The 27277-nt window shown below is 44.2% G+C and overlaps 2 protein-coding genes across 2 annotated transcripts in view; one reads left to right on the top strand and one right to left on the bottom strand.

Moving 5' to 3' along the window:
* Positions 1–13845, bottom strand: part of Zbtb8os (zinc finger and BTB domain containing 8 opposite strand) — a 37229-nt gene extending 23384 nt beyond the window's left edge. Inside the window, exons 1-4 of the mRNA XM_013020538.1 lie at positions 13698–13845; positions 2787–2811; positions 1140–1261; positions 854–936 (exon numbers count right to left, since the gene is read on the bottom strand). Of these exons, the coding sequence (XP_012875992.1) occupies positions 854–936; positions 1140–1261; positions 2787–2811; positions 13698–13791 (324 nt within the window). The 5' untranslated portion in view covers positions 13792–13845. The remainder of the gene's footprint in view (positions 1–853; positions 937–1139; positions 1262–2786; positions 2812–13697) is intronic.
* A 591-nt stretch (positions 13846–14436) lies between these two features.
* Positions 14437–27277, top strand: part of Rbbp4 (retinoblastoma binding protein 4) — a 17215-nt gene continuing 4374 nt past the window's right edge. The window contains exons 1-8 of the mRNA XM_013020524.1: positions 14437–14566; positions 15165–15312; positions 20417–20562; positions 22801–22974; positions 23280–23395; positions 24272–24432; positions 24562–24688; positions 24827–24904. Of these exons, the coding sequence (XP_012875978.1) occupies positions 14551–14566; positions 15165–15312; positions 20417–20562; positions 22801–22974; positions 23280–23395; positions 24272–24432; positions 24562–24688; positions 24827–24904 (966 nt within the window). The 5' untranslated portion in view covers positions 14437–14550. The remainder of the gene's footprint in view (positions 14567–15164; positions 15313–20416; positions 20563–22800; positions 22975–23279; positions 23396–24271; positions 24433–24561; positions 24689–24826; positions 24905–27277) is intronic.

Raw genomic sequence — 27277 nt, 5'->3', positions numbered from 1 at the left:
TGGTCGGTTGTGGTGCCTGAACTCTGGGCCTGGGCACTGTCCCTCAGTTCTTCAGCTCAAGGCTAACGCTCTACCAATAAAGCCACAGCTCCACTGCTGGCTTTTTCTTCTGGTGCTGAGGAATTGAACCCAGGGCCCATGCATGCAAGGCAAGCACTCTACCACTGAGCCACCTTCCCAGCCCCAGGTGCATTCTTATTCAATCCTAACTAATGACAAGTGCTACCTATCAAATATCTAAATACAAAATGCATGCATATAGGCAAACTCAGGTTAACCAAAAAGTGCTCATAATTTATGCAAATTGGTATCATCTCATATGGCAATATAGACTTTTTTTTTGGGGGGGAGGGGTCAGTCATGGGCCTGAACTCTGGACCTGGGCACTGTCCCTCAGCTCTTCAGCTCAAGGCTTATGCTCTACCACTTGAGCCACAGCACCATTTCCTGCTTTTTCTGTTTATGTGGTGCTGAGGAATTGACCCTAGGGCCTCATGCATGCTAGGCAAGCATTCTACCACTGAGCCACCTTCCCAGCCTGACTTTTTTTTTTGGTCGATCGTGGGGCTTGAACTCGGCCTGGGAGCTGTTCCTGAGCTCTTCAGCTCAAGGCCAGCATTCTACCACTTGAGCCACAGTACCACTTCCAGTTTTCTGGTGGTGGATTAGAGATACGAGTCTCATGGACTTTGTTGCTCAGGCTGGCTTTGAACTGTGATCCTCAGATCTCAGCCTCCTGAGTGGCTAGGATCACTGGCGGGAGCCACCGATGCCCGACTTCATTTGTTCAGTTTTAAAATATAAGCTAAAAGCCCACTTGTTTAAAAATAGAACACAAAAAAGCCTTTCTTACCCGGGGTATGAAGAATTCATCAGCACTGAACTTATAAAGCCATTCATCCAAAAAGTGAAACAGAAGAGATAGTAAGTCATCTCCTACATAGGATCAAAAAAGGCCACAACAGTATGCTTAATCATTCTGGTCAGTAAAAATTTGTTTCAATTTTAAAGGACGGTGAATTTTTTAGCTAGTTTATGGACTCATAATCATTTTGTTGTTTGCATTGTGAAAAATTACTCAGATCAGGGAGAATATCACACATCTGTCTGCCAAATTTTTCCTTATAAATAAATGTTACCTTGAGTTTCCACCTCGACTGTTTGGAGGGGCTCCACAGTCCCAGTATCTGTCATGTAGCCAAACATGGCCATTGCACATTGCTCAAATGCTTCCTCCAGCGTATCTCCCCAAGCGTGTAACCTAATGAAATACACATGCACCTTATGTAAGGTATTCCATTGCAACAGACCAAACTCAACAGCAAAGTCAAAATAAGATCAGTACAAGAAGTACAAAACTAAAGCTCTAATTTAATAGCACCAAATTTGGGAGTTTTTATTTTCCTCCCAGGAAATGAAAACATGTTTTCTTTTTAAAAAATAATAATGCAAAGCCGGGCGCTGGTGGCTCACGCCTGTAATCCTAGCTACTCAGGAGGCTGAGATCTGAGGATCGCAGTTCAAAGCCAGCCCGGGCAGGAGAGACTGTGAGACTCCTATCTCCAATAAACCACCAGAAAACCGGAAGTGGCGCTATAGCTCAAGTGGTAGAGCGCTTGCCTTGAGCTGAAGAGCTGAGGGACAGCGCCCAGGCCCAGAGTTCAAGCCCCATGACCAACCAAAAAAATAATAATAATAATGCAGCGGTGGCTCACATCTGTAATCCTAGCTACTCAGGAGGCTGAGATCTGAGGATCATGGTTCAAAGGCAGCCAGAACAGGAAAGTCCTTGAGACTCTCTCCAACTACCAGAAAACCAGAAGTAGTGCTGTGGCTCAAGTGGTAGAGCACTCACCTTGAGCTGAAGAGCTCAGGGACAGCACCCAGGCTCAGAGTTCAAGTCCTACAACCCTCAAAACAAAACAAATCCTCACTATTAGATTGTTAGGGTTTTTTTGTTTGTTTTGGTTGGTTGTAGGGCTAGAATTCTGGGCGTGGGTGCTGTTCCTCAGCTCTTCAGCTCAAGTCAAGCACTCTACCACTTGAACCACAGCACCACTTCCGGTTTTCTAGTGGTTGACTGGAGGTAAGAGTCTCAAGGACTTTCCTGCCCAGGCTGGCTTTGAATGGTGATCCTCAGATCTCAAGCCTCCTGAGTAGGATTACAGGTGTGACTCACCAGCACCCAGCTTAATGAGGAAATCTTAGACAAACATAAAATGAGAAAAAAATTCAGACATTACCTTTCTATGTAATGCAGGCTTGCCTGGACTTAATTAATTAATTGTGCCAGTCCTGGGGCTTGAACTCAGGGCATAGGTGCTGTTCTTGAGCTTCTTTTGCTCTAAAGCTAGCACTCTGCCACTTGAGCCCCAGAGCTACTTCTGGCTTTTTCTGTTTATGTGGTACTGAGGAATCGAACTCAGGGCTTCATGCATGCTAGGCAAACACTCTACCACTAAGCCACATTCCCAACCATTGCCTGGAATTTATAATCTTCTTATCTTAGCATTCAGAGTGGCATCTATCTGCATTCAGGGGAGAAAATTTGGGAGTTTTTAAACCATCATTTTCATATATAAAACTAAATTAAAGGAGAAAATTAAAGAACTAGAGACATTAAAACATTCAGCTTGGGCTTGGGATATAGCTCAGTAGCAGAGTGCTTTCCTCGCAAGTGCAACGCCCTGGGTTTGATCTCCAGCACCAAAAACAAAAAACAGGTAAAACATTCAGACTTCCTATTTAAAGACAGTTTCAAAGGAACAAACTCAAGCTATACTCACTGAACATCTGCTGTATGATCCAAATCTGAAAGAGAGGAAAAACATCTGTAAGTCAGTAATATTGACTCCAAATCATAAGAACTCTAGGAAGGCTGGGAATGCGGCTTAGTGGTAGAGTGCTTGCCTAGCATATAAGCCCTGGGTTCGATTCCTCAGTACCATATAAACAGAAAAAGCTGTAAGTGGTGCTGTGGCTCAAGTGGTAGGGCGCTAGCCTTGAGCACAGAGAGGCTCAGGGACAGAGCCCAGGCCCTGAGTTCAAGCTGCAGAACTAGCAAAAACAAAAACAAAAAACAAAAACTCTAGGGAGGTAACAGGCAGTGACATGCTGAGAAAAACAAAATACAACAATAAAAAATCTATTTCATTATTACTCACTATTAAGAAAATCATCCTAGAGTCGGATGGCAGTGGCTCACACTCATACTCCTAACTATTCAGAAGGCTGAGATCTGAGGACCAAGGTTTGACGTCAGACAGGACAATCTCTGAGATTTTTTTTCTTTTTTCTTTTGGCTGGTCATGGGTCTTCTGGATTCTGGGGGTTTATTTGAAATAAAGAGTCTCAAGGAGGGCTGGGAAGGTCGCTCAGTGGTAGAGTGCTTACCTTGTAAGCATGAGGCACTGGGTTCAATTCCTCAGCACCACATAAGCAGAAAAAGCTGGAAGTGGCTCAAGTGGTAGAACACTAGCTTTAAGCTGACGAGCCAACAGACAGCGCCCAAGCCTAGAGTTCAGGCCCCACAACAGATTTAAAAAAAAAAAAAGTCTCATGGACTCTTCTGCCTGGGCTGTCTTTGAACTGTTATCCTCACATCTCAGCCTCCTGAGTAGTTAGGATTGCAAGTAGGAGCCACCAGTGCCTGGCACATAATTTTAATTTTTTATTTGTTGGTTGTGGAACTTGAACTAGGGCTTGGGCACTGTCTTGGAGCCTCTTTGTGCTCAAGGTTAGCACCCTATCACTTGAGCCACAATACCACTTCCAATATCTGAGATTCTTATCTCCAATTAACTACCAAAGAAAACAAAAACAAACCACTAGAAGTGGAGCTATGGCTCCACTTTTCTGTCCGAACTAAGGACAGTGCTCAGGACTGGCATTAAAAGTTTTTGGGATGGGGAAAAACCAGTTGTTTAAGGATACAGGTGGACCTGTTGCAACAATGAGAAGTACAAGTTGTCATGTCCAAAACGAGCTTTACAACGTCGGTGCGGGGGGGGGGGGGAGGGGGGGGGGGGGAGGGGGGAAGGAGAAGGATTGGGATGGGGGGGGGGGGGAGGCTGGGAAGGGATGGGAAGGGTAAACAAAGGAGGAGGCTGCAATGCTTGGTAAGAAATGTACGCATTATCCTGCCCATGCAATTGTAACCCCTATGTACAGAATGTTCACAAATAAAATTAAATTAAATTAAAAAAAAAGTTTTTGGCTTTGGGTTTTGGGTTTTTTGTGGGGAGGAAGGTACTGGGGTTTTGAACTCAGGGTCTCAAATTTTCTGAGTAAGTGTACTACCACCTGAGCAACTAAACAAAGTTCCTTTTTGCATTCATTTTGATTGATTGTCAGTCTTGGGGCTTGAACTGAGGGCCTGTGTGCTGTCCTTGAGCTTTTTTGCTCAAAGCTAGCACTCCACCACTTTGAACCACAGCTCTACTTACAAGTTATTTTTGTGGTTAATTGGCATCTCTTGGACTTTTCTGCCTGGGCTGGCTTTGAAGAACCATGATCCTCAGATCTCAGCCTCCTGAGCAGCTAGTATTACTTAGACATGAGCCACCAGCACTGATCTGCATTTATTATTTTTGAGATAGGATCCCACTTTATTCTCAGGCCTGCCTTGACTTTGATCTCCCCCTATATATGCTTCCCTTTTTCACTGTGTTAACAGCTTACTCCACTTTGCCCCACCTTTGTTTCTCCTTAGCTTGGAATAACAGGTGTGCCAATGTGTCCAGCACTTATTCATCGAGACTTATGATTTTTTTTTAAATGTGTGTGTGTACTGGGCAGGACTGAACTCAGGGCCTGGGTACTGGCACTTAGCTTTATTTGTTCAAGGCTAATGCTCTACTAACTTGAGCCACAGCTCTACTTTGGGCTTTTTGCTAGTCCATTGGGCCTAACAGTATCACATACTTTTCTGCCTAGGCTGACTTGTGTTATAAATATATTCTCCAAGAATCACTGGAGTCACATGATAAGCTCAAAAACAAAGAATTGTTTCAGCAAGGCAAAATTTCCTTCGGGAGAAGGGTGATCCAAAAACCTAGCAAGGACACAGAGCAGGCATGCTGTATCCCTAAAGCAGGAGGCCCTACCCCTCAACTCGTATTGGTTGGGCTCAGGTTCACAATCTAGTTATATAAGGGGACCTTTAAAGACTCTGAAATAAAATAGTACACAAGCAATCTCAAAATATAACCATACCTCTACTTCCTGAACAATTTGAGATATGTCTTCTGAAGTGTGTCTTAATTCTAATTAGGAAAAAAGCTTACGTTTCAAAAATCCTTTACATCCTAACGCAGTTCCCCTTTTCCTTGCTAGCCTCAGGACTAGCAAGAAAAAAATAAAGAAAAAAGAGAAATTAATATAGCCAAAAAGGCATGTAAAATTTTTACAAACCAGCCTTAGTGGTACTCCCCTGCAATCCCAGAACTCACGAGGCAGAAGGTCTCTAAGTTTGAGGCCTGCTAGGGATACACACACACACACACACACACACACACACACACACACACACACACACACACACACACACACACACACACACACACACACACACGAAGCCCATTGGGGCTGGGAATGTGGCTTAGTGGTAGAGTGTTTGCCTAGCATGCATGGAGCCTGGGGTTCAATTCCTTACTACCACATGAACAGGAAAAAGTCAGAAGTGACATTGTAGCCCAAGTGCTAGAGCTAGAGCACTAACCTTGAGCACAAAGAAGCTAAGGGACAGAGCCCAGGCCCTGAGTTCAAGCCCCAGGACCAGCAAAAAAAAAAAAAAAAACTACAGGGCTGGGAAGGTGGCTCAGTGGTAGAGCGCTTGCCTTGCATGCATGAGGCCCTGGGTTCAATTCCTCAGCACCACATAAGCAAAAAGAAAAAAGCCAGAAGTGGCGCTGTGGCTCAAGTGGTAGAGCGATGGCCTTGAGCTGAAGAGCTGAAGAACAGCGCCCAGGCCCAGAGTTCAGGCCCCATAACCGGACCAAAAAAAAACTACATAGAAAACTTAAAAAAACAAACCAAACCAAGGACTAAGCCAGCACTGGTGGCTAACACCTGTCATCCTAGCTACTCAGGAGGCTGAGCTCAGAGGATCGATGCTCAAAAACAGGAAAGTCTGAGACTCTTATCTCCAATAAACTACTCAGAAAAAGCTGGAAGTAGGGATGTGGCTCAAGTGGTAGAGTACTACTAACCTTGGGCCAAAGAAGCTCTGTGATAGTGCCACAGAACACATATGCATACACACACACACACACACACATGCACATACACACAGCTAGAGATGGTGTTGGTAATAGAGCACTTGCCTAGGATGTGCAAAGACCTAGGTTTGATTCCCAACACCACAAAATAAACTTAAAAAAAAAGTTTTTTTTTGCTAGCCCTGGGGGGGCTTGCTCTGGGCCTGGGCACTGTCCCTGAGCTCCTTTGTGCTCAAGGCTAGCAATCTACCACTTGGGCCACAGCTTCACTTCTGACTTTTTCTGGTAGTTAACTGGAGGTAAGAATCTCACAGCCTTTCCTGCCTGAGCTGGCTTTGAGTAGCTATCCTCAGATCTCAGCCTCTAGAGTAGGTAGGATTACAGGAGTGAGCCACTGGTGTGTGCCTATTTTTTTTGGGGGGGGGTAGAGGGGTTGGTCATGGGGCTTGAACTCTAGGTCTGGGTGCTGTCCCTAAGCTCTTCAGCTCAAGGCTCTACCACTAGAGCCACAGTGCCACTTCTGGTTTTCTGATGGTTAACTGGAGATAAGAGATAAAAGTCTCAAAGACTTTCCTGCCTCAGTAGGCAAGATGTAAGCCTGCTGAGTAGTTAGGATTACAGGAATGAGCCATAGGCGCCCAGTCTGGCTATTTTTTAAAATTATTTTTCCCCCCAAAATTTAACATCTATTTTCCACCAACAAAAAGGATAAAGTGAAGGGCTGGGAAGGTGGCTCAGTAGTAGAGTGCTTGCCTTGCATGCATGAGGTCCTGGGTTCAATTCCTCAGCACCACATAAGCAGAAAAAAAAAGGCCGGAAGTGGCACTGTGGCTCAAGTGGTAGAGCGCTAGCCTTGAGGTGAAGAGCTGAGGGACAGTACCCAGGCCCAGAGTTCAGGCCCACGACCAGACCCCCCCCTCCAAAAAAAAAGGATAAAGTGAAGCATAATCACAGAGTAGGATGACAGGGGTGGGAAGAGGGAAAGAGGGAGAAAAATGTGGGAAGGAACAACAAGTTAGACAATAAATGTAATCAATTCCTTACTTATATAACCACAACCTCCTCTGTACATCACCTTGACAATAAAATTTTTTAAAAAATCGACTAGATGCTAGATCTAAAATACACCTGGATGGACTGGGAAGGTGGCTCAGTGGTAGAGCGCTTGCCTTGCATGCTCGAGGCCCTGGTTCGATTCCTCAGCACCACATAAGCAAAAAGAAAAAAGCCGGAAGTGGCGCTGTGGCTCAAGTGGTAGAGCGCTAGCCAGCTGAAGAGCTGAGGGACAGCGCCCAGGCCCAGAGTTCAGGCCCCACGACCGGACCCCCCCCAAAAAAAAATAAATAAATAAAATACACCTGGACATAACAAATTACATAGGTCTCTAGGCATTCACACAATGAGACCAAAGGAGGATATTCTTAGGAGAGGAACAGAAAGGCATAAAGCCTATGTGCCTCTGATCATATAAAATAATATATATTGAAATGAACTCCAGGAAACAGAAACGAGTTTTTTTTCTTCTTTTTGGTGTTTTTGTTTTCTTTTCTTTTTATTGTTTGTTCATTTATGTCTTTGGAAGTGTTAAGGGAGGCACAGAAATGAAGAGACAAAGGGTGAACAAATGCAGCAATGGTACTCACTGGACACTATGTTGAAATGAACTATACAACTTGGGGTGGGGGATGAGAGGTAGAAACTGGGAAAGAGGAAGGGGAAAGGGTGACCTTGTCCAAAAAGAAATATACTCTTTACTTGACTTACATAACTATAACTCCTTTGTACATCTTCTTTATAATAACAAAAAGAAACTTAAGGAAAAAAAGTTTCAACTATTGATATATTTTTTTGCGGGGGGTGGAGGGGGTCGGTCATGGGGCTTGAACTCTGGGCCTGGGCACTGTCCCTGAACTCTTCAGCTCAAGGCAAGCACTCTACGACTTGAGCCGCAGCACCACTTCATTTTCTGGTTAACTGGAGATAAGAGTCTCATGAAAGGCAGGGTGCTGGTGGCTCACGCCTGTAATCCTAACTACTCAGGACACTGAGATCTAAGGATCATGGTTCAAAGCCAGCCAGGGGCAGGAAAGTCGGGAGACTCTTATCTCCAATAAACTACTCAGAAAACTGGAAGTGGTACTGTGGCTCAAGTGGTAGAGCACTAGCCTTGAACTGAAGAGCTGAGGGACAGCACCCAGGCCGAGTTCAAGCTCCACAACCGACAAAAAAAAAAAAAAAGTCTCATACACTTTCCTACCCAGACTGGCTTTGAACCGTGATCCTCAGATTTTAGACTCCTGAGTAGCTAGGATTATAGGTGTGAGCCACCAGGGCTGGGTTCAGCTATTGATAATTATGTTAACATGAATCCAAAAATAATGTAGAAAACTGAAACACAGAACTACTGTCAGTCTGTGACAACTTCACCTGAGTCCCTGCACTCTAGTATGGCTTCTAGTAGTTTAATGCCACACTACTAAAATAGGGGGTAGAGGGGACATTAAAATACCTGACTGAGAAAAATTCAACAACGGTAATTCAGTATTTGTTCTAGTCACCAACTGACATAGGCCTCTGATCTCCCTTTGTTTCAGTATCCAAACGGGCTTACCAAAAGAACTTTGAACATGTATCTCTTACAACTCCAAAGTATCTTTCTCAAGGACCTGAGAGACATTCCTTTGAAATGTAATCATCTCTACAAACTGAACCTTTGCCGCCCAATCTGTAGGAGGAGAGCATCCTAATTCTGTAACTGCAAGCAAGCAGACACAACCAGCCTTGGCCTACGGGTGCTTAACATCATTTACAATGACTGGCCCTTTGTACTTTTTCATATCTTTTAACTACTGAGCCCTAGGTCTGTACCCTCCCTCATTTCTCTTGTAAAACAGTATCTTTATACAAATTGAAATAGTCAGGAGTGATTTCAAGCTGGGCCCTGGGGGCCTGTAATCCTAGTTACTGAGGAGGCTGAGATCTGAGGATTGGGGTTCAAAGCCAGCCAGGCAGGAAACTCCATAGACTCTTATTTCCAATCAACCACTGACATTGGAAGAGGCAATTTGGCTCAAGTGGTAGAGCACTTGCCTTGAGCTGAAGACCTGAGGGACAGGGCCCACGTCCTGAGTTCAAGACCCACAACTGACAAAAATAAAAAAATAAAATAAAATCCAACCTTGTGCTGAAGTGATAGCTCAGTGCTAGAGTGCTTGCTTACCAAAGTAAACATGCATGTGGCCTTAGGTTTGAATCCCAGAAGTAAGGAAAAGACAACTAAATCCAACCTCACAGATATGCAAGAGAAAAAGACACTGAGCATGAGAGAAAGCTAGCAAGGTGCAGTCACCTATAATGCCAACATTATGGATGCAGTAGGATCATGAGCTTGTGGTTAACTTAATAGCAAGAGCAAAGAAAGGATCAGGAAAGGGGGATAGAGAAAAGAAAGGAAAAGAAAACAAATTTTCTTATTGGGGGGGGGGGTCGGGTACTCAGGATTGAACTCAGAGCATCATTCATAAAGCCCCAAGGTGTAAGCCAAACTCCAGAAGAGCATTTAAATAGCTTTTTCAAATGACATGGGTATGAAACCAAGCTTGTACACACTAGGTCCAAAGTCCAGAAATTCCAAATTAGGTCTAATCACATGCCCCAAAATGCCAAACAAGAAACATGGCGAATGGTAAAGAAAAAAGACTTGCCGGGTGCTGGTAATCCTAGCTACTCAGGAGGCTGAGATCTGAGGATCATGGTTCAAAGGAGCCGGAGCAGGGAAGTTCATGAAACCCTTATCTCCAATAAACCACCAGAAAACCAGAAGTGGCACTGTGGCTCAAGTGGTAGAGTGCTGGCCTTGAGCTAAAGAGCTGAGGGACAGCGCCCAGGCCCAGAGTTCAAGCCCTACTACCAACAAAAACAAAAAACAAAGGAGACTTATTACATGGCAGTTGGGAAGACAGCACTTCAGTACACCTTCAACCATCTTCAGGGGTACAGGCATCAGGTTAAATAGGGAGAATTGGGGACCAGGGGGTAAGAAGGGTATACATAGTTAAACCAGTCTCAAATCAGAGGAGTGGCCAGGTAGACCATTATCTCTCTCCTCCTGTGAGTTCTGGAGAACAGTTATTACCTTACATTGGAATGGGAACAGGCACAAGTTGCTTGGTAGTGTAGTGGGGAAACTGAGTCACAGCCATCCCTGTGCCTGGCCAGGTTCTGGGGCTATTGGTTTCACAGACATCCTGAACCCTATTACCTGGCTAGGCTTCAGTTTCCCCACTACGTAGGTAATCTCCAGTTTTGGGCTATTTTCTTTAAGATGGTAAGAAGGGGGCAGAATAGCTTATTTAACAACTGTTTGTCTACCACATTTAAATACTTAATAAGGAATTCACTCTTTCCAGAAGCCCAAAGTGGTTATTCTGACTACAGCAGAGAATGAAGTAGACATTGTTACCACTCCCTAGTAACTGTGTTCCCGGCAAAGGCCAATTTGCTGGAATGTGGCTAGGTGAAGCAGTCTCTCAGAATGTGGGCTTTGGGCAGACTAGGTAGGGCTACCTGGATTGATAACAGAAAGTCCAGAAGGTAATTTCGAAATTGTACCCCTGGCCTGAAGTTGATGTTACCTCTACTGGACTGTTGCCTTTCTGATTAATGACTTGTCTTTGTGTGTAATATAAAACCCAGGGACTCTCCTCCCTCGCTATCCAAACTTCTTTCTAGCATTAGCCTGGTTTGGATCACTAGCAATAAACTTTTTTTTATCCTTTCTAAAAAGTGGTCTTGATCTCTGCTGGTCTGCGCTGCCTTAATGGGAATGGCAGATCAGGTCAGGCACTAGTAGCTCATGACTGTAATCCTAGCTACTCAGGAAGCTGAGATTTGAGGACTATGGTTCAAAGCCAGCCTGGGCAGGAAAGCCCATGAGATTCTCATCTCCAAAAACTAAAAGTGGAGCTGTGGCTCAAGATGGTAGAGTGCTAGCCTTGAGAAGAAAATTTCAGAGACAGCTCCCAGGACCTGAGTTCAAGCCCCAAAACTGACACTCACCCCCAAGAAAAAAAAAGAACAAGAGATCAAAGTGAACAGATATAAAGTTGGGGGACTTTTAGTTAATATATTGGTGCCAACAAAAGAGGCATCTTTTAGGATGCCTCTTATAGCTTTTTTGATGTTACACCAAAATGCAGAATGTGGTCGATGGTTGTGGCTTATTTGTTGGAGGACAGATTTGTTTTTGTTTTTGTCAGTCATGGTGCTTGAACTCTGGGCCTGCGCCCTGTCCTTCAGCTCTTCAGCTCAAGCCTAGTGCTCTACCACTTGAGCCACAGCACCACTTCCGATTTTTTGGTGGTTAATTGGAGATAAGAGTCTCATGGACTTTCCTGCCCTGGCTGGCTCTGAATGATGATCCTCAGATCTCAGCCTCATGAGTAGCTAGGATTACAGGCTTGAGCCACCAGTGCCCAGCTGGAGGATTTTTTTTTTTTTCTAGTTGGTTGTGGGACCTGAACTCTGGGCCTGGGTGCTATCCCTCAGCTCTTTAGCTCAAGGCAAAGGCTCTACCACTTGAGCCACAGCACCACTTCCAGCTTTTTCTGTTTATGTGGTGCTGAGGAATTGAACCCAGTGCCGCATACATGCAAGGCAAACACTCTACCACTAAGCTACCTTTCCAGCCCCAGGGAGGCCAGGTTTTTGAGACAGGTTTTCAAAAAGTTCAGGCTGGTCTCCTGCATCAGCCTACCATGTAGGAAAATGTCATTTTTTCAAAAGTTAGTTATAATGTAGAATTTAAAGCTATAACAAGGGAGTTGCATACTATGTAACAATATAATCCAGTGGTATCTTACAGGTTTAAAATGGACTTTATACAAGCAGGGAGTGGTGACACAGTAATCTCCGTATTCAAAAAGCAGAAATAGGAGGATCTAGAATTTAAGGCCAATTGGAACTGTCTCAAAAACTTTATTTTTTTTGGTCAGTCATGGGGCCTGAATTCTGGGCCTGGGCTCTGTCCCTCAGCTCTTCAGCTCAAGGCTAGCGCTCTACCACTTGAACTAAAGCGCCATTTCTTGCCTTTTCTGCTTATGTGATACTGAGGAATCGAACCCAGGGCAAGCACAAGCACTCTACCACTGAGCCACCTTCTCAGCCCCTCAAAAACAGTTTTTAAGTACACGTTTTCTTCTGTAAAACAATCTGAGATATTTATTCTACATCTCTACTGGCACAATACAATGGATGTAAATTCATTGCTGCATTGTTCCAGTCTCAAAACTGAAATATTCTACATGTCCCTCAACTGGAAATTAAAGTAAATTCCAGAACATTTGTGCATATATACCTAAGAAAAAGGCAACTGTAGTTGATTTAGAGATGATTGAGGATTTTAAATTGTTTCTAAATGAGAGAAAGACATGAGAGAGTGAGTCTGGGTCCTGAAAGCATAGAACCAAGAATGCTATGGCAAATACTTGTACTTTTTATAAAGAGGATAGTGGAAAATTAACGAAAGACTTAAAACAGAGAAATGAGACTGATCTGTACACCCGAACAATAGTCACCCTTAGGAGTGACAGCTTAACTTTTATTAACAAACTTTTAACAGACTGGAATTTGGGGATGAGGCTCAGCTTAGTGGTACAGCTTAGCAAGTATGAGGTTCTGAGTTCAAACCCTAGTACAGACACATACACACACACACACACACACACACACAAAAGAATTTAAGAAAAGGCAGTATACGTTGCTATGCATTATCATTATGGTGCTAGGGATTAAATCCAGAGCTTTATACATGCTAGGCAAGGCTCTACCACTGAGCTACTTCTTTAGGCTACTTCTTTATTCCTCAAAGGAACTAAGATGTAAAAATAGGTAATATGAAGTGCCTAAAATCACTAAACTGATCATTTTACTAACAACATGATTAAGGCTAAACAAAAGTTAGAAATCCACTCAGAAAAAGCTGGAACTGGTGCTATGGCTCAAACGGTAGAGCGCTTGCCTTGAGCACAAAGAGGCTCAGGGACAGCGCCCAGGCCCTGAGTTCAAGCCTCAGGACCGGCAAAAACAAAAACAAATTCCCAAGGGGCCGCTGGTGGCTCACGCCTGTAATCCTAGCTACTCCTGAGGCTGAGATCTGAAAATCTTGGTTTAAAGCCAAGTGGTTTAAAGTGGGCAGGAAAGTCCTATAGACTGTTATCTCAAATTAATCACCAGAGGACCGGAAGTGGCTCTGTGGCTCAAAGTGGTAGGGCTCTAGCCTTGACCAAAAAGAGCTCAGAGACAGTACCCAGGCCCTGAATACAAGCTCTACGTCTAACCAAAAAAAAAAAAAAAACAAGGCACAACTGAACCTGCTTGAAACACCTACAGGGCAAAGTTAAAGGAAAGGCCAGACGCCGCAGGCAAGGAGCCAGGGGCGCCCCAAGTGTTCCAGCCTGGTGAAGCGAGCTACCTACTCACATTCATACTTCTGATTGATTGGAGGATATTTGGCCTTGATCGCCTTCTGCTCCTCAGTCAAATTGTAATCCCTATCGTTTTTCTCTAGAGCCATGATTGCAGGATTGTGCACGCTACTTCCGCCCTTTACCAGCTGGTCCTCGGCCCGGAGTTACAACTTCCGCACCAGACCCCGCCCCTTGGAACAGGCTCTTAAAGGAGCAGAACCCGCTTCAAACTCAAAGCAGGGCCTCCTCGATTCTAGGCTCTGCCATCTGTATGTCATATGGAAGACCAAGGCTCCATCTGCTGCCGCTTGCTTTATCAATAATCCTCTCTAAGCACGTAGTAAAGCAAGGCCTTAAATTAGGTACAATGCTCTGGGCTTATGTGGTGAGGCCTTTTCGTCCTCCTCGTCCTCAGTGTTGATCACTAGACCCAGAAGCATGCCTGGCTTTTTAGGGTACTCTGAAAGTTAGTATAACGGCCCTTAAGAAAATGGCTGCCCGCGGGAGCGTGCAGACAAACCTCTCACGTGATGTGGATGGGCACAATCCCATCAGCCCGGGCGCGCGCAATCGCTGGAAATCATCTCCGAGCGGTGGGGGGAGAAGGGGAGGAGCGGATGCCCGGGCCCCGCCGAAAACGGCTCTGTGCGTCTGGATAGGCTGAGAATGCAGATTCCCCGCCCACTTCACCGCTCGCTGCGCTCCGATTGGCCGACGTTGGCGCGAAGGGGCGCGAGCCTACCCTCACGCAGGGGCCGCAGGAAACAATAGAGGCCGCGCGCGCCGAGCGAGCGCTCGCAGCCTCCCCGCCCCTCCCGCAACGTACGACCCCGGGATTCCCCCCTCCCCTCTGCTAGCCTGCCGCCATGGCCGACAAGGAAGGTGAGAATGCTGAGGTTTCCTCGGCAGGGCGTGGGGTGGCCGGGACTGCGGCGTGGCCCCCTAGGAGGCCGAATAGGGAAGGCAGGCCCGACTCTACCCAACGGAACGCAGCCCCAGTAGCGCGGCCGTGAGGTGGGAGCTAGCGGCGGGGCGGGCTCCCAGCGCGCCCGCTCCCCGGGAGCGGATGCGGGGCGACGCCGACGGCTGGGGCCCCGGCGGGTGTGCTGCCTGCCTCGCGCTCGCAGTCGGACCCTCCGCCTTCCTGGGCTTCCCTACGCCGTTCCCTCCCCCTAGGCCCGGTGCGCGGGCCGTCTCGCCGGTCCTGCGGACTTCCCTCGCGCAGGAGCGGGCTTCGGGGTCCCAGGAGCCGTCGCCCCAAACGGGTAACGGAGTGCGTGGCCCGGGCGGCCAGAGCATTTCCGGCCTGCCGAGGTGGAGAGCCGCGCTGGTGGCTGCGTCTAGGGAATTTCAGATAGATTCCCTCCATTTCAAAGTCGGAACGAAGGAGCCATTCCCGGAGCTTTGGGGAGGGTTATTTTCCCCTTGTTTTGTGTTGCTGTTGGCTAACTTAAGTTGTTACTGTTTACAACAATTGTAGCAGCCTTTGACGACGCAGTGGAAGAGCGTGTGATCAACGAGGAGTACAAAATATGGAAAAAGAACACTCCCTTTCTGTACGACTTGGTGATGACCCATGCCCTGGAGTGGCCCAGCCTCACTGCACAGTGGCTTCCCGATGTGACCAGGTGACAGGAGTCTCTTAAACGTTACTTTGATACCTCTTCAATATAAATGTCCTACGTTGATTCTTCCATGTTTTTTCTCTCTTGTCATCTCCCCCCAGAAGCCATGTGATCAGAGCCTGTTAATAACATTTGTCTTTCCTAGCCCCAAAAGTGAGACAGAATGTAAAATTATTTTGTGGACTTACCAGGCAAGAGATAAACGTCTTAAGTCTAGTTCATTCAGCAAAATGTGTAGGTTGATTATGGGGCTTGAACTAAAGGTCTGGGTGCTGTCCCTGGGCTTCCCCGCCCCCCCAGGTCCAGCCCTCCACCACTTCGTTTAGAGGTAAGGGTCTCCAATACATTTCCTGCCTGGGCTCCCTTTGAACCTTCGTCCTCAGATCTCAGCCTCCTAAGCCGGCGGGATTATGAGTGTGAGTCCCTGGCTCCCAGCTTTGTGTAGTTTGATTTAAGAAGTTGAAAATAGTAAGGGCTTTAGACTAGCATGATTCCACCTATCAGTATAATTACAAGCCTGTGGTGGTAGGGTTTAAATCAAAAGAGAAATGCACTTCTACTTAGTAGGTCCAGAAGGGAGTTACAATGCAAACCTGAAGGTAGCTGGAGATAACTGTTAGTGTAGTATGTGTACAATCGGTGTCTGTTGAAATAATTGCTTCACTTTCCAGAATATTAGGAAATTAGATTTCAAACTAAGATTAACAAGTGATATTTACAAAATGGTACTGGACTGATTCAGGTCTACAGGTATGGGAAGTTTGCGATACATATTACTTATAAGAATGGCTTAAAGGGAGCTAGGAAGGTGGCTCAGTGGTAGAGTGCTTGCCTTGCATGCATGAGGCCCTGGGTTCGATTCCCCAGCACCACATAAGCAAAAAGAAAAAAAGCCGGAAGTGGCGCTGTGGCTCAAGTGGTAGAGCGCTAGCCTTGAGCTGAAGAGCTGAGGGACAGCGCCCAGGCCCAGAGTTCAGGCCCCACAACCGGGCCCCCAAAAACAAAAAAAACCCCAAAAAAACAAAAAAAAGAATGGCTTAAGGAAGATAGGGATTTTGATGCTAAAGCTTTTGAACAAAGCCATACCTAGATACTTGGAATTGGAAACTTTGTAAATAATGGAAGTTCCCAAGTTTAACTGATTGCTGATCTTATGAAATACTTGGAATTCTGGCTTGGGCTGAGATTTCTCCTGTTTTCAATGATAAAACACTGGAAAACTTGTATTGTTTGCTGGGTGTGGTCACACTGAGATGTTATCTCACTGGTGGCTCTGGCATTTTTTTTTATGGATTTGGGGTTGAGGACTGTTTGGGCTACAAAATAAGACCCTGCCCATCCCCAGGCGCCAGTTCAAACTCCAGGTCCTGCAAAAAAACAGACACGTTATGTTTAGCCAGGCACCAGTGGCTCACACCTGTAATCCTAGTTACTCAGGAGGCTGAGGGCTGAGATCGGGGGATTGCTGTTTAAAGCCAGCCCAGGGTGGAAAGTCTGTGAGATTCTTAATCTCTAATTAACCTGTGGAAAAGGAAAGTGTGGGTAAAAGCGATAGAGCACTAGCCTTGAGCTGAAGAGCTCAGGGACAGCGCCCAAACCCAGAGTTCAAGACCCAAGACTTCCCCCTCCTCCCACCCCCCAAAAAAGAAAATGGTTAGATTGTAATTTCAATTTGCTATAATTATGTACTAAATTTTGGACCAGTGAGTACCTATGTCTACTAAGTCCGTTGTGTGTCTCTCCCCCCTTCCCAGCTGATTACTGATGTCTTGGTTTGTAAAACAACACAGACTAAATTCCCCAAAGCAGAAATCTACATATTTAGTAAAATTTCTGCATAAGCAGATCTATAAATAATACAAGGTGTGAGCAGTGTCTGGTTTAAGGTGAAGATTACAAGTGCTTACTCTTTCTGGGGGGCTTTTCTATTGTTTTTTAATCCTTCAATTTGTTTTTTTCTTTCAAAACACAGCTGTAGGTTCTGCAACACTGTTATTCTCACTCTTTTCTATTTTTTTGCCTAACTTCCTAAACAGACCTTTGCAATTTTCTGTTCAGGTCCTTTCTTTCCTGTGTTCTTTTGCTACATAGAGTAGATATTCCTAATATATTTGCCTGTCAGTTATACAGAGACGTTTATATTGGTATCTCTAGACCTAATGTTGAGTTCTTGCTGTTTGGCTGCCTACTGGTTTCTTTCTTTCTCTTTTTTGTTTTTGGTCTGTTGTGGGGCCTGAACTCAGCCTGGGCCCTGCCCTGGCTTAAGGCTAGCACTCTACCACTTTGAGCCACAGCACTACTTCTGACCTTTTCTGTTTATGTGATGCTGAGGAATTGAACCCAGGGCCTCGTGCTTAGTACATAAGCACTCTACTACAAAGCCACATTCCTAGCCCCCTATTGGTTTCTTCTCTGGGGTATCTTACTATTTCTCCAATTTAACATCTTCTGATAAAATCTCCATAGTCTTTTTTGACATTTCTTAGATTTTTCCCTTCATCCCTTTGACTAATTTTTCTTTTTTCTATTTTCTTTTTTTTTTCTTTTTTTCTTTTTTGGGTCGGTCGTGGAGCCTGAACTCCGCCTGGGCCCTGTCCCTCAGCTCTTCATCTCAAGACTAGCACTTTTTCTGCTTATGTGGTGCTAAGGAATCGAACCCAGGACCTCATGCATGCAAGGCAGGCACTCTACCACTGAACCACCTTCCCAGCCCCTGAGTAGTAGTATTTCTAATGTGAACATATTTCCTAACTAGACCAGGGGTGTTCAAATTGTGATGTATAACAATATAATCAACTGGAGATGTAAAATAGTGTGTCCACCTCCAAGGTTCTTAATTCAGTAGGTCTGAAGAGGACCTGATAATTTTTATTTCTAACAACTTTGCAGATGATCCTGATACTAATGGTCCTAGGATTATACTTTTTTTGGTTTTTGGTTCTTGGTTTTTTTGGGGGGGGTTGGGGGATGGGGTCCGGTCGTGGGCCTAAACACTGGGCCTGGGCACTGTCCCTCAGCTCTTCAGCTCAAGGCTAGCGCTCTACCACTTGAGCCACAGCGCCACTTCCGGCTTTTTTCTTTTTGCTTATGTGGTACTGAGGAATTGAACCCAGGGCCTCAGTCATGCAAGTCAAGCATTGTACTGAGCCACCTTCCCAGCCCCTTTTTGTTTTTTTGTTTTTGCCAGTCATGGACCTGAACTCTGGGCCTGGGCACTGTCCCTTAGCTCTTCAGCTCAAGGCAAGCACTCTACCACTTGAGCCACAGCACCACTTCCGGCTTTTTCTGTTTATGTGGTGCTGAGGAATCGAACTCAGGGCCTCATGCATGCAAGGCAAGCACTCTACCACTGAGCCACCTTCCCAGCCCCCTTTTTGTTATTTTTGAGACGTGATCTCACTGTTTAGCCCTGGCTGACAGCAATGCATGCTTCTGCCTCAACATCCTGAATGCTGGGATTACATGTGTACATTAGTACACCAAGGTTCTTGGACCACACTTTATACTGTTAGATTAATCCTGAAGGGAACACAAATGATATTAAGCTATGTCCCTGTTTAGAAATTTACCATAATTCCTTGTTCTCTACAATTTACAATTTGTCCACAAAACCTTTTAAGTTCTCATTTAGGACAGAGTCTCATTATGTAGCTCAGGCTGATTTCTTCTCTTTCTCCCAATGTGCTTTTCTACCTCAAAAGCTAGAGAGTTTTGTTTTTGTTTTTGTCGGTCTTGGGGCTTGAACTCTGGGCCTGGGCGCTGTCCCTCAGCTCTTCAGCTCAAGGCGAGCGCACTACCACTTGAGCCACAGTGCCACTTCCGGTTTTCTGGTGGTTTATTGGAGATAGGAGTCTCACGGTCTCTCCTGCCTGGGCTGGCTTTGAACCGTGATCCTCAGATCTCAGCCTCCTGAGTAGCTAGGATTACAGGCGTGAGCCACCAGCACCCGGCTAAGCTAGAGAGTTTGAAAGGATGATGGCTCAGGTGGTATAGAGCACCAGCCAGTGAGTGAAAGTGTCATAAGGAGTTAAAGTCAGGGAAAGGACAAAGCTAGATTTGGACTTTAGCCTTAGTTTTTTACTTAGTGGTTGTGTAATCGTGGATTGCTTTAATTTTCCTAAACTTCAAGTATCTTCATTCTCAAATAGGAATACTATTATTGATGATAGAGTGTTTAAATAAATAGTGTGTGTAAAGTACTAACATAGTATTATGTTTGAGACTGTGCTGTTTAGTCTCTGTTTAGTCCTGGGGCTTGAACTTGAGCCCTGGACACTGTCTCTGAGCTTTTTTTGCTCAAGGCTAGCACTCTACCACTTGATTCATAGTTCCACTTCTGGTTTTTCTTTGGGGTAAGAGTCTCAGGGATTTTCCTGTCTGGGCTGGCTTTGAGCCATGATCTTTAGATCTCGGCCTCCTGAGTGTCTAAGATTACAAGCATGAGCCACTGCCATCCTGCTTTGAGTTTGATCTCTTAACTTCAAGTTTTTTGTTTTTTTTTTCTTTATTTTAATTACCCCCCCCCCTTTTTGTGTACCGGTCATGTAGTATATATTTTTTATTTTTTCCAGTCCTGGGGCTTGAATTTGGCCTGGTCACTGTCCCTGAACTTCTTTTAACTGTATTTTTTTTTTGTCTTTTTTCTTTTTTGGTACTGGGGATTGAACCCAAGACATTGCACTTGCTAGGCAAGCGCTTTGCCACTGAGCTACATCCCAGCCCTCCCTGAACTTCTTTTGCTCAAGGCTAGCACTCTACCACTTGGGCCACAACACCACTCTGGCTTTTTCTAGGCAAGCACTATATCACTAAGCCACATTCCTAGCCCTGTTGTTTGTTTTCCTCTATCTCTTTCCCAGCTCTTTCTCTCCTTTCTTCCCTTCACTACTGTTTGAACTCAGTTAAGTTTACCCAGGGTTCTTTCTGTTTACCTAATGTTCTTTTCTTTGGGGAGTCAGATAGGGTGCTAGGAATTATTATACTGATGGTATATTAAAAGTAGGTCTTTAATGGGTTTTCCCTTTCAAAAATCTATGTTATAATAAATTTTGCATACATGTGATATCTCTTGCTGTTACTAATTAATAAGTGACTATTACTATTACAGACCGGAAGGGAAAGATTTCAGCATTCATCGTCTTGTCCTGGGGACACACACATCGGATGAACAAAACCACCTTGTGATAGCCAGTGTACAGCTCCCCAATGATGATGCTCAGTTTGATGCATCACACTATGACAGTGAGAAAGGAGGTATGAATATTAGAAGATACATAGGTTTTATTTTTCATGTTTTTGAATTATTACAATATAGCCAGTTTGATAAAGTAGCTTCTCAAGTTAGAACTACATTTTTTTTTTTGTCGGTCATGGGGCTTGAACTCTGGGCCTGGGCGCTGTCCCTCAGCTCTTCAGCTCAAGGTGAGCGCTCTACCACTTGAGCTACAGCGCCACTTCCAGTTTTCTGGTGGTTTATTGGAGATAGGAGTCTCACGGTCTCTCCTTGCCCGGGCTGGCTTTGAACCGAGATCCTCAGATCTCAGCCTCTTGAGTAGCTAGGATTACAGGTGTGAGCCCCCAGCGCCCGGCAGAACTAAAATTTTTTTAAGCTTGAAAAAGCTGAGTTTGCAATCTAAAAGAAACGTTTAACACATACTTGATTCTGAGCCTTTGTTCTAAGTTTAATAAAACTGAGTAGCCATTTTATTATGGAGTAGCTTGTACCTATAATCCTCAGCTCAGGAAGCTGAGATCTGAAAACATTTGGAAGCTAGCCTGGCAGGAAATCTGTGAGACTCCAGTCAGCAAAAGGCAAAAGTGGAGCTGTGGCTCAGGTGGTACAGTGTTAGTTAGCTCTTGGCAAACAATAAAAAAGATAAGGGATGGTGCTGAAGTTCTGAGTTCAAGCCCTAAGACTAGCACTAAAGAGAATAAAAAGATGCTGGTGGGATTTCTGCATTAGAAGCAAAGACCTACCTATATTTATTACTATGCATTCTTGGAGGAACTATTGGTGAAAATTGGATATGAGTGAATATAAATCATACTCATTGAAGCCAGACACTGATGGTTCATACTACTCAGGAGGTTTAAGTTCTGGAAAATATGGGCTGGGAAGTTGGCTCAGTGGTAGAGTGCTTGCCTTGCATGCATGAGGCCCTGGGTTTGATTCCTCAGCACCACATAAGCAGAAAAAAGCCGAAAGTGGTGCTGTGGCTTAAGTGGTAGAGTGCTAGCCTTGAGCTGAAGAGCTTGAGGGACAGCGCCCAGGCCCAGAGTTTAGTCCCATGACCGACCAAAAAAAAAAAAAAGTTCTGGAAAATAACAGTTTGAAACTTGGGCAGAAGAGTCCATAAGCCTTTTAACCGGCAAAAAACTAGGCTGAAAGTATAGTATAAGTGGTAGAGTTCCAGCCCTAATATTACCACCAGAAAAATACTCAAAATACCTTTTCTTAGTTTTTGCCTACCTGATTCATTTTGGCCAAGGACTATAATTTGTAAATTTAAGAGGGTGAGGTAGGGTGGCACAGTGCAGCATAGCTCAGATGGTTAGAGCATTTTTGTATCAAATATAAAGTCTAAAGTACAACCCATTGTTGCCCAAACAAAAATGTTAAATAGGAGCACTTATGTCTCCCTTTCTTCAAAAGAAATAGGGACAAGAAGGGATGATCTTTCATCCCAATCCAGAGCTTCAAATAAATCATGTGAAGATAGACTCTCCAGTGCCTAATACTATAGTCTTTAAAATAGTAACTTGTTTGCTCATTCAGCATCTATGTTTTGTACCTCAAGTGAGATTTGAAAACTGTTCATCATGAACCTTTTGAAATGAATTGGCAGTCTTAATTTCTTTTCCTTATTTTTGGGGGCTTGAGTTCAGGGCCTGGGCACTGTCCCTAAGCTGCTTTTTGCTCAAGGCTAGCACTCTACCACTTGAGCCACAGGGCTACTCCTGCTTTTTCTGCTTATGTGGTACTGAGGAATTGAACCCAGGGCTTCATGCATGTTAGGCAAGCACTACCACTAAGCCATATTCCCAGCCCCTTCTTTTAATTATTACCATCTTTTAAGTAGTTCTACAAAGGGGTTACAGGGCCGGGAAGTTGGCTCAGTGGTAGAGTGCTTGCCTTGCATGCACGAGGCCCTGGGTTCTATTCCTCAGCACCACATAAGCAGAAAAGGCCACAAATGGCGCTGTGGCTCAAGTGGTAGAGCGCACTAGCCTTGAGCTGAAGAGCTGAAGGACAGCACCCAGGCCCAGAGTTCAGGCCCTACAACTGGCAAAAAAAAAAGTGTGTGGGGGAGATCAAATACTTAATTACGTGTCTGGAGTCAGAAGGGTCTGAGGCACTAGTGCTTTGTGGTGCTAACAAATGTCTAGTGTTATATGTCTTTACTGGGAAAGGGTTTGCCTGTCTTTACATGCTGGATGATACATACAGAATAGCTCTTATTTCTCTCTTACTTAAGATTAATTTGTTTGCAGAATTTGGAGGTTTTGGCTCTGTTAGTGGGAAAATTGAAATAGAAATCAAGATCAACCATGAAGGAGAAGTAAATAGGGCTCGCTACATGCCTCAGAATCCTTGCATCATTGCAACAAAGACTCCATCCAGTGATGTTCTTGTTTTTGACTACACAAAACATCCTTCTAAGCCAGGTACTACTGCTTTTTTATGTTCACTTATTCTAAGTTTAATTGCTTCCTTTGCTTTTTATATAATTTAACCTGTTGGAATTTATATTGATTCATGTGAATTATTTTCTTGCATATTACTTCCTTCAAATAAAAAATGCTTTACATAAAACAGAACGATTATGCCACTTAAACATGTATTTATTTAGCTGTAACATTTTTTGTTTGTGAGTGTTAAGAACCTTTAGACTTCATGATCAGTGCTTTGTTTTGTTTTGCTTAGTGGAGAAACAGTGGACTTGATAGTCTTGATACGTTTAACTTTTCAGACCCTTCTGGAGAGTGCAACCCTGACTTACGGCTCCGTGGACATCAGAAGGAAGGCTATGGGCTTTCTTGGAACCCAAATCTCAGTGGGCACTTACTTAGTGCTTCAGATGACCATGTGTGTATCTTTGTAATTTTGAAGCACATCTGGGCTAGTTACCAATTAGTTTCTTTGGAGGGACTGGGAGGTGGAGAGTGAGAATCTTTGAATTTTTTTTTCCTGGTCCTGGTGTTTGAACTGAGGGCCTGGGCATGTCTCTGAGCCTCTTTGTGGTCAAGGCTAACGCTCTACCACTTGAGACAGCACCATTTCTAGTTTTTTCTGAAGATGAGAGCCTTACAAACTTGTCTGCCCCAGCTGGCTTCAAACCATGACCCTCAGATCTCAGCCTCCTGTTTTAAATTTAACCTTTAAGATGGAGGCTGAATAATTTTGAAATACATCACAACTATGCATAAAGAATCTCAAAGCTGTTGATCAATAGGGAAGGGAGGAAGCAGGGAAAGAAATAGATAGGGCTTACTGTTTTGGGGTTTTTTCCGCACAGGCTTGAACTCAGGGCCTGGACACTGTCCCTGTGCTTTTCTGCTCAAGGCTAGCACTCTACCACTTGAGCCACAGAGCCACTTCCTACTTTCTCTGTTTATGTGGTACTTCCTGCAGGCGAGGCTAGCATTCTAATCATTAAGCCACCTACACAGCCCAAGATAGGGCTTATTTAATATAAGCAAAGTAAATATATGCACATCTGAGACCTGCGGATACAGTTAATATTCACTAACAAAAACAATGACTAAATAAAGTTGTGGGTCAAGTGGTGGAATGTTAGCAAGTGAAGCGTTTGCATGAGGATAGATATCATGGTGGTAGTTTATTTGAAAGGGAGATGACAAGTATAGGGGAAAGATAGAGTAAGGTTGATGGGAGAGTACATACATGGAAATCACAGTGAAACTTTGTGTAAGTAATGTATGCTAATTTTAAAAATTTAAGACCATCTGCTTATGGGACATCAGTGCAGTTCCAAAGGAAGGAAAAGTTGTAGATGCGAAGACCATCTTCACCGGGCATACAGCAGTAGTAGAAGATGTTTCTTGGCATCTGCTTCATGAGTCTCTTTTTGGGTCAGTTGCTGATGATCAGAAACTTATGATGTGAGTAGAACCCGTTGTTTAGTTTTTATTCACACATTATTTAAGTTTTATAGTAGTCACCATTTCATGCTTTTTTCCATTTGCTCTTTTTCTTTTTTTTTTCCTTTTTTTTTTTTTTAATAACCAAAGTTGGGATACTCGTTCAAACAATACTTCCAAGCCAAGCCACTCAGTTGATGCTCACACTGCTGAAGTGAACTGCTTATCTTTCAATCCTTATAGTGAGTTCATTCTTGCCACAGGATCAGCTGACAAGGTCAGTTTGGTTTATTTTAAAGGAATAAATACATAGGGTAAATTTCCGTAGCATCTTTTAAATATGAAGCAGTCTTGCAGTTAATGGATTTGCTTTCTCTTACAAAAACATTATTGATCTTTTCTTTTTTGTACATAGACTGTTGCCTTGTGGGATTTAAGAAATCTGAAACTTAAGTTGCATTCCTTTGAATCACATAAGGATGAAATATTCCAGGTAAGGGAAACCAGTGCTGCTCTTTTTTAAGACTATGGGAAGTGAATGAGTACACACTTACGTTAACATTGCTAAAAATAACAAAAGTCTTGTGTGCCATTGCTATTTCTGCTCCATGAGAAGACAATAGTAGTTATTGGATAACTACATTCTTCAGATGTTAACCAAACCTAATGTTAATACAGTGGTACATACCTCTAATTCCAGTATACAAGAAACTGAAGAAGGAAGATTGATAGCTGGAGGCCAATATGTGCTACACAATGAGGTTAGGCCAACCTCGGCTACCTTTTCTCAGAAAGATTAGTGCCTCATTTAATGAGTCAGCCTTGTTCCTGTTTCTTATTTTCTTTCTTAAAAAATTTTTATTATTTTATGGATGAGGTATGGCTGATCCTGGGGCTTGGAACACAACCTGGTTACTGTCCCTGAGCTTTTTCACTCAAGGCTAGTGCTATATATGAGCCATAGCTCCGCTTTTCGCTTTTGTGGCGAACTGAAGATTAGAGTCTCTTGGACATTTCTGCTTGGCTGGCTTTATAGCTTGGACCTGTGTTTGGTTTATACCAACCTAAATTATTAGCTTCGTATTTCCTACTTCAGCAGTTTAGAGCTCCTTTCTTTTTTTGGGGGGGGTCCGGTCGTGGAGCCCAAACTCTGGGCCTTGGCACTGTCCCTCAGCTCTTCAGCTCAAGGCTAGCGCTCTACCACTTGAGCCACAGCGCCACTTCCGGCTTTTTTCTTTTTGATTATGTGGTGCTGAGGAATTGAACCCAGGGCCTCATGCATGCAAGGCAAGCGCTCTACCACTGAGCCACCTTCCCAGCCCTAGAGCTCCTTTCTTAATATTCAGCTCCCTCTCAGTAAATAATTGCACTGTGTTCAAAGTTAAAACACTGTAAAGCGTATATGTTATATAGTTTTGTCAAAAACTTGAAATTTCATACTGAATCTGGAAATTATTGTAATATTTCTGTAATCCCAGCACTTGACTGGTTTAAGGTCAGAAGAATAATGCTGCCAGATGCCAGCAGCTCAGGCCTGTAATCCTAACTGCTAAGGAGGCTGAGATCTGAAGATCACAGTTCAAAGCCAGCCCAGGCAGGAAAATTCATGAGACTCTTTTATCTTCAGAAAACCGGAAGTGGGGCTGTGGCTCAAGAAGTAGAGCGCTCGCCTTGAGTTGAAGAGCACAGGGACAGTGCCTAAGCCCAGAGTTCAAGCCCCATGACTGACCAGAAAAACGAATAATGTTTAAGGCCAGCCTGGGCTGCCTAGAGCCTGTTGTGAAAAAAAGGGATGCATGTAGTAGAATACACCTATAATCTCAGCTACTTAGGAGGCCAAGGTCAGGAGGATCTCTGTTAAAATCAGCCCAGGCAGAAAGTTAGCAAAACCTAATCTCAACCAAGAATAATGGTATATCCGTAAAGGGGTACGTGGGAGGAATAGCCCCAGGATCAATATACACAAATAAGTTATTAACAGTGAAAGATTTTGATGAAGATCTGGTTTTTTGTTTTGGTTGTTTTGTTTTTGTGGCTTGGCTCGGTTTATTTTAATATAGCATCTCCTTCTGTAGCCTAACTTAACCGTCCTCTTGCCTCTGCTTTTAAGAATGCTGGAACTGGAAGTGGCGCTGTAGCTCAAGTGGTAGAGCGCTCACCTTGAGCTGAAGAGCTGAGGGTCAGCGCCCGGGCCCAGAGTTCAAGCCCCACAACCGACCAAAAAAAAAAAAAAATGCTGGAACTAAAGGCATGTACCACTACAGCCCGTGGATCTCTTAGTCTTGGTTTATAATGGTGTTCTTGCTTGAAGAGTATCCCAACTTTTCTTAGCCTGCTGCCAATATAATGCCCTCTTTGTACCATGAGACAGCACTTTCTTAACAATAAGTGTATAATTTTTTTATTTTTTTTGGGGGGGGTCCAGTCATGGGGCCTGAACTCTGGGCCTAGGCGCTGTCTCTCAGCTCTTCAACTTAAGACTAGCACTCTACCACTTGAGCCACAGTGCCACTTCCGGCTTTTTTCTTTTTGCTTATATGGTGCTGAGGAATCGAACCCAAGGCCTTGAGAATGCAAGGCAAGCGCTCTACCACTGAGCCACCTTCTCAGCCCTAAGTGTATAATTTTTTGCATGTTTGTAGTTAACTTTTTTGTCTGCTCATATAAGATTGTTTTATGGAATTTTAAGTGTAACAACGGTTGGTGGGAACTGACCTCAGGACCTCTTGAATAGGCAGTGGTATATATTCTGTTAATGAGCTGGACACCCAGCTTTCTCTTTCCTCTTACAATTTTTTTTTTGTTTATTTTTATTTTGTTTTATTTTTTGTCAGTTGTGCGGTTAAACTCTGGGTCTGGGCACTGT

This window comes from Dipodomys ordii, unplaced genomic scaffold, assembly GCF_000151885.1.
Source record: "Dipodomys ordii isolate 6190 unplaced genomic scaffold, Dord_2.0 Scaffold51, whole genome shotgun sequence".
NCBI classification, from domain to species: domain Eukaryota; kingdom Metazoa; phylum Chordata; class Mammalia; order Rodentia; family Heteromyidae; genus Dipodomys; species Dipodomys ordii.
This window is presented reverse-complemented; position numbering and strand designations above follow the sequence as displayed.